The sequence below is a fragment of the Ctenocephalides felis genome, unplaced genomic scaffold (genome assembly GCF_003426905.1).
Source record: "Ctenocephalides felis isolate EL2017-DRISC unplaced genomic scaffold, ASM342690v1 CF-g0.4_SCAFFOLD_01170, whole genome shotgun sequence".
In the NCBI taxonomy this organism is placed as follows: domain Eukaryota; kingdom Metazoa; phylum Arthropoda; class Insecta; order Siphonaptera; family Pulicidae; genus Ctenocephalides; species Ctenocephalides felis.
The window spans coordinates 48,143,443-48,157,643 of record NW_020537324.1 but is presented as its reverse complement, the minus strand read 5'-3'; the positions used below and the strand labels follow the sequence as shown (position 1 = coordinate 48,157,643).

General features: G+C 28.6%; 1 protein-coding gene across 1 annotated transcript; it reads left to right on the top strand.

The window, feature by feature from the left end:
• The first annotated feature begins 1,722 nt into the window (after positions 1 to 1,722).
• Positions 1,723 to 11,559, top strand: LOC113367330 (kinetochore protein SLK19-like). The gene is made up of 8 exons (XM_026608942.1): positions 1,723 to 1,858; positions 1,925 to 2,034; positions 3,058 to 3,256; positions 3,323 to 3,511; positions 6,817 to 6,935; positions 7,347 to 7,632; positions 9,614 to 9,928; positions 11,452 to 11,559. The coding sequence occupies exons 1-8, from the start codon at positions 1,766 to 1,768 to the stop codon at positions 11,557 to 11,559; spliced, it is 1,419 nt and encodes a 472-aa protein (XP_026464727.1). The 5' UTR covers positions 1,723 to 1,765.
• The last annotated feature ends 2,642 nt before the right edge of the window (positions 11,560 to 14,201 follow it).

The window sequence follows — 14,201 nt, the reverse complement described above, 5'->3', positions numbered from 1 at the left end:
TTGGTAAAGTTGGTAAAAGTTGGTTCAGAGCCAGGAGAAGGACATAGGATACCTTTTATCCTGTTCGATCCTGTTCGACTTGGAATAACAATAAGCAAATGACAGCTATGTAATCACGCATGGATGACAATTCAATATTTGTAAGGAATTAATAATAACATTATTTAATTTAAATTAATAATTAACAATTATAATATAATGATAGTGCCATTGCCCATTCGTATAAACAGTGAAATGAAGCGAATCTTATAACTCAGTATGGTTGACAAATCATATTTTTTCTCAAACACAATGCTCTGAAAGAACTTATTTGTATAATTATGTACTCATTGGTATTTATAAAACCTTTTCTAGATTATTCAGATTTAGAACCTAAATTTGGAATTGATCAAAGGAACATTTTGTCGAATAGCTTATTTCCAGTTATAATTTCTGAATTTATTCAAGAATGGATAGTAATATATGAAGATCCACGACCGAAGTGTCAAAAACCAGTAAAGCTAAGCATTGTTTAACAGCAGTATTTGAATGTAAAGGGAAAAATATGTATAATCAGCTATAACCTGATTCTTATGACTTTGGTATGGGAGATAAATGGTAATCTTTGAAAATCCATAGTAAAAGTATTTTCTTCCATTGGTAGTTTTCTAGCAATTAGTTGAAAATGTAATTATTTTGTAAAATACCTTTGAAATTAAAATATGACATTAGACCTGCTTGCCATCTGGCCGTTCCAAGTTACCCCGTTATAGGGTAAAAAGGTCTAGATAAATTTTTTTAAAGACAGCAAAAAGCACGTTTTTACAATGATGAAGTAGCTGGTAGTTTTACTGAACGTAGTCAGATAATTGTTCATTTGAAATGTGTCATTTGTTGTGATGTAATTGGTTTGATTTTCATAATAAAATTTATATTTGCCTAAAGTCAAATTGGACCTTTGTGCCTTGCCCTGTTCTACATATATACTTTTTATTAAATTTACTTTTATCATCGAATATTACTAGAAACTTTTCAAAAAGCAGGTCAAAAAGAGATACCTAAATCATTTTGTATCTCTCCTCGCAGAAATTTGAAAAATTGTACAAGCTCAATAGTATTATTTACAATTATACACAAAATCCAGAATCCAAAAAAAATTTCAAAAAATTTGAAACGCATTCATTAATCGATTAAATGGAATTTGTAATGACTATATAAGTCGAAAGACCAACAAAGACTTGGATTGAATTATGCCATGTTTTCTATAGAAAGTGTATAAAACTTTCAGTTTGGTTGTATTAATAAAATATATACAAACTAATGGGGTTTATTGTTTCTATAATATCTCATTGTATATAGCAATTCAAACAACACATCCTTACACAAAAAGTATTAATTTTTTAGATACTCTAGAAATTGTTTATAAAATAACTTACTTAGCAAAACAACGTTTGCCGGGTCAGCTAGTATGTATATATATGTGTATATATATATATGTATATGTATATATATATATGTATATATATATATTTGTGAGCATTTATGTACATATGTATATATATATATATATATGTATTGTGTATATATATATATATATATATATATATATATATATGTGTGTGTATGTATATATATGTATATATATATATATATATATATATATATAACAATAAGCGATGTATGTAAAATTAAACAATGTTGTCTATTTGAAACATTATAGCAATATTTGAGGGAAAAGAGTTTATTGCGGTCTCAGAGTAAATCTTCAGTAAAGACGCAAACTGATATGGATGTAAGCAATTTAACCGAATTCGTAGCAACTGAAACGCAAACGTGCAATGAAGTTGTCCTTGACGCAGCTGCTTCTATGATAATTGATGTAAGTAAGTTACTTAGATTACTTAGATTTTGAACGCAGAAATTTATATTACTAATAATTCTGCAGGATCCAAAACAACTGAATTTAAGAATGATATTTGACTTTACGAATGAATTGAGACACACACGAAGTATTCTTTTAAATTTGAAGAAGGACCAAGACCTTGATCCAGAAAAGTATGACTTTTCATTAGTCTTTGGTCTGTATTAATTTTATTAATTGTTTAATTACTATTCTAAACCTAAAATCAGCGCAGCTGCTAGTATGTATATAAGATGAATACTTAGTTTTCCATACTTAAATAATACTGATTTAGTCAAAAGTGTATGAAAACGTATTTTATTCTGGATATACTAGACATATCATTTTTTAAAGAGTTTCTTATAGGGAATTTTGGGCAGTATGCTTAAGATATGTTTTTCATTTATGTCTTAATTCAATCAACAATTTTTCATATGCAATTATAATTCTATAGAAGAACAGAAAATTAATCTATATAGCGCCAACCAAAAATTCTTTTGGAAAACTACTTCTACCAACAATTTGCCAGTATAGACGTAATCGAAACAAGTTAATACTATACAAAGTATTGCGACGTTTCAAAATGCTGTGATTTTAAAGTCAATATTTTATGGGCCGATTCTGCCGCACAAAAGACCAATGTTATGGCAAGGCCATGTTACGCTCTAACTGGCTACTGAATCATACTGAATACTGTCAAAATGTCATGTATTTGCTGTGCATTCAGTTGTTTTGCACATGAACTGCATCGTCACTTGTTTGTCATGAAGCTAGATCAGACAGACCCTGTTACCTTCGTTTTTTTTTGACATTTGTGCGGTTTCTAGGTTAGGTGTTCTATCTGACAACCTGAGAAAAACGCCTGATTGCACAGCAACCACGTGGCTTTTGTCAATATTTAGAATGATTTAGTATGGAAAGTTTTTCCTAACATAGCCTTGCCATAACATTGGTATGTATTTTACAGGCATACTACAACCAAGTGTAGTCGAAATTGTTGTTATTGTTATACTTTATCTTAACTTTAACAATATGCGGAAAACATCTAGGAGGGTTTGCGATTAATTTTTCTGATATGTAACATGAAATTCAAAAAACCACTTATATCTCATAATAAAATAGTCATCCCTAGAACCTTTTTTCCTTTTGTGTTTTTTATTCAAATTCAAAACTTATAGGCAGCAATTGGTCGAATCCTTGCACGAATCTCTAGAAACCAACATACATCAATTAACAACATGCATTAAAAATATTGAGAGCATTCCATCACGGTGCGATATGTTAAAAAATAAGTTAAAATTATCCAAAAAGTATATCATGGAAAAAGAAAATGAAATCCAAGAACTTAAAAAAGAGAACAGAATTTTGCAGGATAAGGTATGATTATTAATAAGGAGATTTTATTTTTTTTTAGTTTATTAGTCTGTAACATAATTAGTTTAGGTCGCTGACATTACGAAAAAGTTTGAAGAATCAACTCGGTTAGTTGTAGAGAGTGACAAGGTCTGTTGTGAATTACAAGATACTATATCTAGATTGAAAGTTGAAGTTATTAGATTGAAGGATGCCTCGAGATATCTTACGGAAAATAACAAGAAGTTAAAGTCAAGTGATGCGGATAATGAAGTTATGGTATGTCTATCAAAATTAAATCGAATATAGTCAAAGAACAATTCTATTTCATATACTATCAATATAAATATTTACAATAAATAATTTCTTTAATAATGATTTGATTTTGTTCTAATTGAAAAGAATTTGGTTAAGGTTTGTCATAATTTACTGTGCGTAATTTTAGAAAGATTCGTTTTACCATTTTATTCCCATAATATATTTCAAGGTATTGTAATTAATAATTTATTTATTAAAGATGTATAATCGTTAGTATTATCTAGGTCTTGCCTATTCTTTACAGTTTTTCTTAAGATTTATAATTCTTAATCTATTTTTTCAATTGTTTTATAAGACAGAGCGCGGCACAATGGATCAATTTGACTTTCAATAAATATACTGTCTAAACTAAATGAACTTTATTACAACATATAATACATATGGAACAATCAAGTATCGAATTATGTGCAATAAAATTATCGGATAATTCTAAATTATAGAAATAAGGTTTTTCGCTATTTTTTTTTATTTTCTCTGTCCCTTTTTATCTCAGACTAACAGAGGTCCAAAGTCTTATTTTTAATTTTAAAGAGATTTTACGAAACAATGTAACCTTCATCATGTAACCAATGCAAAATACAAATTTTATAAGCACATTTAAGATCACACTGTGTATAACTCTGATCTAGTATCTAGCATCAGAAATATTTATCAGCAGAGTTGGAACAACTATTAATTTAATTAAGGGGATCTCCTCATCAGTAGCTTACAAAAAAATGGATTTTTCGTATTTTTTTTTAACATGAAAACAACAAGAGAAACAAAAGATCTTTTGCATAGTTTTGAACACATATTTATTCAACAAAATAAAGTTTTTTTGTATGTCAAAATAAATAAAAATGGCTGATTTATAAACAATCTTGTGCAGCAGCTCGCGATTGACAACTCAAACTGCGTGCAAGGTACAGCCCGTAATTTTTATCTGAAACTAAAAATGGAAACTAGTGGGGCGCATGGCATCGTGCCTTAAGGCAAATTGCTGGAACTTCCCGTACCAAAAATTATTTTTTTTTTGAAAAGATTAACATTTTTTAAAAAAATTTACTCTGAAAAAAAAATAGATTTTTGAGAAACTATATAAATTTTTGACAAAAACTAACATTTTGTTGAAAAATTTATTTTGAAATATTTTGGAAATTCTGAACTTTTTTTCAAAGCAATCGTGCTTCAATGCTTTAATGCATAGAGACTAAATATCGAAGCGCGTAAGCGCCGCGTCGCTGTCTAACGCATAAGCATTGGTACGGAACCCATAGAAATGTTAACAAAATGTATACTTATTGTTAAAATCTCTATAAAATATCTGATAATTTGATATGCATATGTCTAATGTCTAATGATTATTGTTGACCGCCAAATATTATTTTTTTTTTACTTTTTTACTAGATCTCCGAAACCGCTAGACCTATTTTCATGAAAATTTGATCAAATCTTCATCTTGATAATGCAAGTAAAATGTTTTTGAATTATACAAATCGGACGCTCCGTTCTCTTAAAAACTGAGTTACCGTTTTCGGCCCTTTTTGCCCGATATCTTCGGAACGGACCTGCCTTTGACAAAAACTAATCAGCACGTCTCCTTATCAATACGAATCGAATGTTTTTTGAATTATTCAAATTGCTTCATCCCGGTTCCCGAAATCGTCGACGAAAATTTGTATCACACACACATACACACACATACATCAATTTTCTCTAAGGTATGCCAATATATTCAGAAACCTTTGAAACGAAAAGATATATAAAAATTTTCATTTTCGATTTTTGTGCGATTACTATAACTTACCCTACGGAAAGTTAATTATAAATAATCAATTTATCATCTCCAGAACATTAACAATCGTCATTTCATTTCGAATCAAATTTCAAAAAAAAAAAAAATCCACAAAATTGAAAAAGTGCTCCCGCATAGTCACAGTCTAAACGCATTTGCAAATAATTCTGTGCGAAAAAGTGAAAAAGTGCCCCAGTACATAAACAGTCTAAACGCACTTGGGTAAACATTTGTACCAGAGTGGCGCTTAGACTGTGCTTAGCTTGGGTGATTTTTTGAATTTTTAATCCAAAATTACAAAAAAAAATTTTTGAAAAAAAAAATTAGAAACAAAAAATTTTTTATTCCAAAATCAATTATTTTGTTGAAACAAGCAGAAAGTTCTTTAAGTAATTTAAATCGGACACTTATTTCTCTCAAAAACTGCCATTTTTTTAACATTTAGCTCTGTATTTCCGGAACATCTCCCTATCAATAGGAATCGAATGTTTTTTAAACCATTCAAATCGGTTGATCCGTTCCCTCAAAAACTCGCTTTCTATTTTCTGCACTCTTTGCTCCATATCTCCGTAACGGCTGGACCTGCCTTTGCCAAAAACTAATCAGCACATCTCCCTATCAATAGGAATCGAATGTTTTTTAAACCATTCAAATCGGTTGATCCGTGCGCCCGAAAACGTGAACGAAAAAAAGCGGACATACAAAACACACACACACACACACACACACACACACACACACATCCATTTTTTCTGAAGTATGCCAAAATGTTCAGAAACCTTCAAAACGTCGAGAAATGTAAAAATTTTTGATTTCGATTTTTGGACGATTACTATAACTTACCCTACGGGAAGTTAATACTTCTTTATTCAGAAGGCTTTTCTGCACATCATAGACTATTATGGCGGTTTAAAGTTGAAATTTAAACATTTTTAACTTTTTTTTTAAAAAAGTACTGGATTTTTAGTAAATCTTAAACTAGTTTGAGTTGGACTCTCAAACATTGCAAGAATATTCTTAAATAATAAATCTAACGATTGAAACAAAAAAAAATCGATTTTTTGAAACTGACTGATGAGGAGACCCCCAGGAGAGTGGTTTTTTGGCTTAATTTACGTTTTATATATAAGCTTCTATAGAAATTAAATAAAAGACTATTGAATCTAACTTAAAAGTAACAAAACATCATATAAAACAATTAAATAACGCCTGTTCCAAAAAATTATATTCAGATATCGTAAACTAATAACAGAACCAAAAAACTGCCGATTACTTTAAAATAGTATCGTTAAAAAAATATTCTTACTTGGTTTTAATAAAATGGTAGTGGACCTTTAAGCCCCGCTTTACCCTAAGGACTGCAATAGTCGAGTAAATATGGCGATAATAACTCAAGGAATTTTAATATTTAATTTGTGATTATAGTTTCCCAGTAATCATTCTCAACATATTTAATTTAATAATAAAAGACATAATGTTTTTACTTTATTAGAATATGAAGCTGCGAATAAACAATTTATATACTGCATTGAAACAGAAAAATATTGCTCTCAATGAGCAGACGATGAACCTAAATCAAATGCTATCTCTGAATAAGGAACTTCAGCAAAAGTAAGTTGTTGCATGTTCAATTTATCATATTATAATTTTAAAACAATTTCAAGAGTTTAACCGTACGTGAATAAATGCCTATAGGTCTTGTAGCAAAGAATATATCAATATTTGAAATATCAAATCATCAGAATTATTATAAAGTTCTGTGCTAGGCTTACAATTCATTATGTACCAATAACTGAGTATTTGAAATTCAATTCACATTTTCACATAATATTCATTGTACATTTATGTACAAAATCGGTTTTTAAACGTTCTAGAATTTGCCCTAAGGCACAATACCTCACACCACCAGTATAGGGTTATAACCGATTTGATAATTGCTAGTTAAGTGATTTTTAATAGAGTTTTTTTGATTAAATTAACCTATTTTGTTGTTAAAAACTATTAATCATCGTTTCTTGTTAGATTATTTCGTGCAGAGACTTTGAACTTAAATAAAAGTTCTATATTGAATACCTATAAGGAGAGAGCTCATGTTTCGCAAAGACAGTTATCTGAAACTAAGGATGAATTAAAAACTGTGAAAAACTCGAAAAGTTCATTACAATGTCGTCTGAGCAAATTAGAAGTTAATATACAACGAACGAAAGGTAAAATAAAGCATTTTGATATGAGCACCCAGTGCGATGAACCTATGTCGGTGGTAGACAAATCTGTTACATGTTTGGAAATGAAAGAAATTTATTGTCAGGTAAATAAATTTTAAATTTTGTTATGTTGAACTTGTCTAGTTTTTACGCTGGAGATAAAATTGAAGTATAACTTTGCACCAATAACACTGGTTCACAAAATAAAAAAAATGGCTGCATTGGATGTGCAACATATGTTTCCCGATATAGTTTTTAGCGCTGAAGACAAAACTAAAACCAAAATTGGAGGTGAAATCGCAAAAAATTGAAAAAAAAGGATGAAGAAATGATTAAATCTCCGATCTAGTAATTCTTTTGCATAATAATCAAAATCTTGTAATTTCAGTCGTTTCCTGGCCCTTTTTACCTTGAATGAATATTGAGTTTCAATTAAATGATCCATTTATTTGTGTAATTCAACTGTAATTTGCAAACATATTTATTCCCCATTGCTCCTGGGTAATCTGCAACCATGTTTGCAATTCGAATATCTGAAAAGTACTGCTGCATTATATCAAACTAAAACTTGAAAGTTAAAAGTTGAAAGGGCAAGGAATTTTTTTTTTTTTATTAACTCTTTTATTTACAACTGTCCAGTATAGGACATTCAGTAAATTTAATGGATTTACAATAGTCCGCCGAAAAGGAACATTGTATACTACTTTGACATGTTGGAAAAAACAACTCAGTAGTTGTTTTTTCGATATAATATTCACAATATTTACTTATTAAATAATTTCTTATAAATAATGATTAAGTTATTAGGGCAAGGAAATGACAAAAATTATAAGATTTACAGCAGACTTTTTTACAGATCGAAGATTTTGTAGTTTTTTTTTAAATTTTTTGTAATTTTTTGCCATTTGGCCCCCAATTTTACTTTAGATTCATGTTTATCCGAACGCCCAATACAGACAACTTTGTTTATTTTGTTGACCTGTGTTTAATTACGTACAAAATTTGTTAGTATCAATATATTATCCATAATTAAGTTTTTTGTAATCAAACTATATAGTATGTCGTTCACCTTTACTAAAGCCATAATTTGTTTATATCTCCAGTATAAAGGATGGATTAGATGATTGTCTAGTATATTATCTTTGCCTAATATATCGATATATATGTTTATGTGAAATACGTGAATTAACCTAAAAAGAGACATTTTCAGTCAAGTTTAAAACTTAATTGTTATATTTAACTTTATTTTTTATCGAGATACGAGTTTACACTTAGAATAAGGAAGAAGGCAGTCTTTTAAGTCAGAGTTGTTATAAATATTCAAAATGAATTTTTAGTATTTGATAGTGATCCTAGTATTCATTAGCTTTCTTCAGTTTTGTAGGACATATAATGAAATTTTATTGAAACCTATGACACACTCAATTGAATTTTATTCAATTACTTTTGGATAATATTGTAATGGCTAATTAAATTCAGAACCATTGGGAATTGATCTCTTTGCATATTAAGATTTAAAATCGCATAGTTGGCTTAAACTCTTAAGTTTTTAAGTTCGAGTTTAACCGATGGTAACCCAAAGTATTTGAATAATAATTTGTTTAGATTAGGCAATTGAAATTTGAGTTGAATAATTTTCACTCAACAGTTTAAAATAGATATGTGAGAAAAGACCATTTTATAATTGGACCCTTTTTCATCGCTAAAATTACTTCATCGCCAAAATTTTTGGCTAATATTTTTCCAATTCAATATGTACCCGCCTACTGCAATTTATTCTGATGCTAATGTTATACTATACTGTTATTAATAATTGCGTATGAGCAGCAGCTATATTAGTATTTTAATATCATTTTTTTTATTATTTTAATTTCAGTGTCATTTTCTCGCCCTTTTTTATATCAGATTAGACAAACCTCTATAAATTTTAAACATTTTTTTTTCAAATATAATCAGAAAAAAATCTGTAAACTTTCGTATAGATTCAAAACAATTTTTCATGTACCTTCAATATGTTGGAGATAAACATTTTTTCATATATAGAATATTTCAATCTCCAAAATCACTGTGTTTTTCTTTATTTAGACTGAAATAATATCTAGTGAGCTAGACGAGCAATTAACCGAATATCGTACAAAATACACGGAATTTCAAGCTTGGCTTGTAAAATCTGAATCCAAACTTCATCAATACGAAGTAATGTTGCAACAATTTTTAACAAAAGTGGTCTCTCGAAAGGGAGAGCAATCTCAGCATGATCAGAAGAATAAAATTCATTCTAGAAGTGAAGCTGCATATAGTGCATGTGAATTACTCGAATTAACTCCGGCTGAAATAGCTCAACTTTATGATACGAATAAATCAGGTGAAAGTGGCGATTTTAAATCATCGTCAGTTCAGGTAATATTTTATTGTTTTAACACTATTTAGATACAAATAAAAATAAAGTGAACTATAAATATGTTAACCGTATGATCTATAACTCTATAAAATAACATACATGATGGCCAATTTTTATCCAAGTAGCATTTATAATTAAACTATGTCGTAAATATAAAAAAATAAAAAACGCTCTAAATCCTATTTGCTTGGTTTTTGAATTAAAAAACATAATTTTAAGAAAATATTTTTTCTTTAATTTTGTTATAATGAAAATCAGACTGGATTAAAAGAAATATACTACAGCTATAGAAATAATTGATATCGTTGCGGTAAAAATTACAAAAAGTTACCCAACCACCTTTGTAAAAAATGAAAAATACACAATCAAAATTTTTACCAACTTCATTACTTTCAACAGGAACATTCATTGTTAATCTGATCATTTATTCTATTGAAAAACAATGCCAAATGTAAAGTCTTTTTCTTACCTGTTTTTCATGTTCGGTTATGTTACATAATATACTAGGTGTTTCAGAACTTAACTGAAACCCGTTTCAGGTGATGATATTGACCGTATCCATTGTGAAAAAAAATTTGAAAAAAAAATTATATCACGTTGTTTATAAATTGTGAATTTTGGGACCGTAACCGTGAATAATAGTACTACAGTCATAAGCGTAATACCACTACAGTCAAAAATTACCATTTTACATGTTCCAAAACTTTTGATGAAACTTGCTAGCACACTTTAATACATTTTTCTAAAGAGATTCCTCTCAAAATCGATCGATTTATGAAAATTTAAATTCATAGTTCAGAGTCTCAGTTGTTAAAAACCTGGCGCAATTGTGTCATTATTTTTTACTGTGATTCAGAAAAGGCTGTTTACAGTTGCGGTTCCTACGTTTGAATAAACAAAGGCAATGAAAATTAACCACAATAATAAAATATGGTCCCAATTTTACCAAAGCTCTATGTTGCACTTAAAAGCTCATAATTTTCAAGCAACTTGAGATAATTTTTTTGGTCACTTAGGTCAATACTATCACCCCGTTTTGGCTTGACGGTGAGTTCAGGGACACCCTGTATTCTGCTTATGAAAAGCCGCCCAATTCAATAATTTTTAAAAAATTATACAAAAATACATCCGGAAACCTCACAGACCTAAAATAAAAATCACGTTTTAATAGATATTACTTAAAATATACACCTTAATGTTAATTTGTTAATTTTTTTGTAGTTGCATTTGAACTGCTTTAGTATTTTTTATTAATATGGCAAGTGAATTTAAAATTTCACATTCAAATGTTATATATAAATATATTTAAAATGTTGGTAACGTTATGATGAAATCTATAATAAATTTTTATATTAATGAATAATAGATGAATGAAATAAAACTATTGGATAATATTGAATATCTACTATAGCTTAAAGTTTATATATTTCTAAATATTAAATAATTTAAAAAACTTCAATTTTTGATAATTCAAAGTACCACTATGTGTAAAATAATTAGAATAAACGTAATCAATTTTTAGGTAAATGAATGGATGATAACTATAAGAAACATCACAAAATGCCCAATATTTAGCGAAGCTCTCTCATGTTATTTGTACAAGATTGTAATGCAGTATCTTGCATTATGAGGACTGATACTTACAAAGTTGAAAGTAGAGATGAAACATTTAATAATCATTGTTACATATTCCAAAACCGTTTTATTGTTATTATAGTTTTTATATAGTTTTATACAAATGTTTTTAGGCTATTTTGTTTTAAATTATATTTAAATGCTGTAGGAGTGTCAGTAATACATAAATGGAAATGATCCAAAAATATTGTCCATATTTTTATTCTTGTCAGTTACTTAATTGTACATCTTAATTTTTATTACTTTGCCCTTTTTTATCTAAAATATACCCTATTACTATATAATATAACATATCGTTTCTTCTTACTCTGCTATAACTTACAGTGTATTCAATTTACAAGACAGTTGCTAATTATGGTATTTGCATTTGAACAAATCGTCTTAAATATTCATTATATAGTAAATAATAAATTTATATATCGGTTTGGTAATTATCAATATAATATAATAGTGACAATAGTTATTGCTATGTATAAATAAATATCTCATTTCTATTTAGGTCAAATTAAGTTTTAAGTATTTTAAGAAGGATACATTCAATATTTTTGAAATGCCGTAATAGATTTTCTAGTGTTGAATGTTTTCCATAAAATACAGATATTAAAGAAAGAATTGAATCATGTTGGTGGCATTTAATCCGTTCTTTTTTTTCTTTTATTATTTAAAGCTTCTACTATTAAGCTTGAAGATGTAACGTGCTCAATATCAAAACCGCGAAAATACTTATTGTTAGTCATAAAAATGTTTTCATTTGGTTTTCAGTTCGGAACCTAAACGCATATATATTGTTATATATTATTATATATGCATTAGGGTGGTCCTTAAAATGGTTATTTTCGAATTTCCTTGCTCCCAGGGGCTAAAATGGTTCCAAATGGATATAAAACAATTCTCTGAAAATTTTAGCTCTTAATATTAACGTTTAGATAGAGCGCAATTCAAAGTTATGTATGGAAATAGCATGGAAAAATTTTCAAAAATTTTAAAAATGTTTTTTAGATGTAATTTGGCGAACAAATGAATGAATAAAAGTTATTCATTTGTTGCCAAGTTATACCTAAAACATTTTTTTTTTTTAATTTTCAAAATTTTTTCCATGCTATTTCCATACGAAGTTTGATTGAATTGCGCTCCATCTAAATGTTAATATTAAGAGCTAAAACTTTCAGAGAACTGTTTTTTGTCAATTTGGAAACATTTGAGCCCTTGGCAGCAAGGAAATTCGAGAATGACCATATTAAGGACCACCTTAATATATATATATATATATATATATATATATATATATATAAATATACTATAAAATATTAACAAACAATTCTTTTTTTGCACTATTTATTAAATATTTTAAATTTTACAAACGCTTCGAGACTCAGTTTGTCTCATAATCAGTGTAATAATTTTAAATTAAATTTTTATTAAAAATTAAAAGCCATGTGACTGTATAAGAGATCACGAATGTTCTGATCTATATTTTAATGATTTAATTGAAAATTATTATACTAGTGATAAGATAAACAGAGTTTCGAAACGATTGTAAAATTTAAAATACTGAATAAATAGTGCAAAAAGAGTTACAAAACTTTGATTGAATTGCGCACTATCTAAAAAACAATATTAAGAGCTAAAACTTTCATAGAATTGTTTTACATCAATTTGGAACCATTTGGGCCCTTGGGAGCAAGGAAATTCGAAAATGTCCATATTAAGGACCACCCTAATATACATGTATGTGTGTGTGCGTGTGTGTGTTTTGAGATCTGAGGTTTTTAGAAGATCCGAAGAGGTATGTAATGTACATTTTTTTTAATATATAGTTATGCGTATATAGTATAATCTTATTGAAACTTTAACAATCGTTTTATGAATTTTATACATTTTTCTTTCTTTACTGACAAATTATCATTACCCATATTTTTACCTATCTTTGCAGAAATATTGACTTCTCATTGCCGACGCATTCTATCTCAACATTATGATAAACATTAATTTTGGTACTCTTTACTTATATTTATACCTTTCAATTTATGATGAAAAGTACTTACAAAATTTATATTACTTAACATAATTTATACTACACCAAATTATTTCTATAATGTAAATGTTAAATTTATATTTAAGAATATATACGTAAATAACAATATTACAAATTAGTTCCTCGGAGAATATGTTCTAGTATCTTCTACCACCTGAAATGAGAGCGGTTGAGAAAAATCAGCCGCGGCATTTTGGGCGGCTATAAATCGTTGCTGCGGCGAGTTTCTGTCATCCTCTCGAACGCCAACGGTTGCCGAGACTCGTACTGGGCTTGGAGTATTTGGCTGCTGAGCTTCGCGCAACATCTCTCTGGGATGAGCCATCTCACCTGAAGATCCTACACGTGGTTCAGACCTATACGGCATCGGAGACTGAAGAAGGTAATCGATTTGATTAATATTCTTCAATTTATTCACTATTTATAGGTAACTAATTTGATTTTATTGCAAGTTCTTATACAAAGTGTCACAGACTGACGTCAAGCCGAAAGTGGGTGATAGCACTAGCCTTGACTGCCCTGAAAAAAATTAGAAAAAAATATAACTCACGTAATTTGGAAATTATGAGCTTTTAAGTGCAACCTAGAGCTTTGGTAAAATA

Bases quoted from the DNA above. Each gene is read 5' to 3' on its own strand.
- LOC113367330 (XM_026608942.1), top strand. From the start codon at position 1,766: ATGGATGTAAGCAATTTAACCGAATTCGTAGCAACTGAAACGCAAACG. The intron at 2,035-3,057 runs GTATGACTTTTC...CAAAACTTATAG, and splicing joins CAAGACCTTGATCCAGAAAA to GCAGCAATTGGTCGAATCCT. The intron at 6,936-7,346 runs GTAAGTTGTTGC...GTTTCTTGTTAG, and splicing joins AATAAGGAACTTCAGCAAAA to ATTATTTCGTGCAGAGACTT.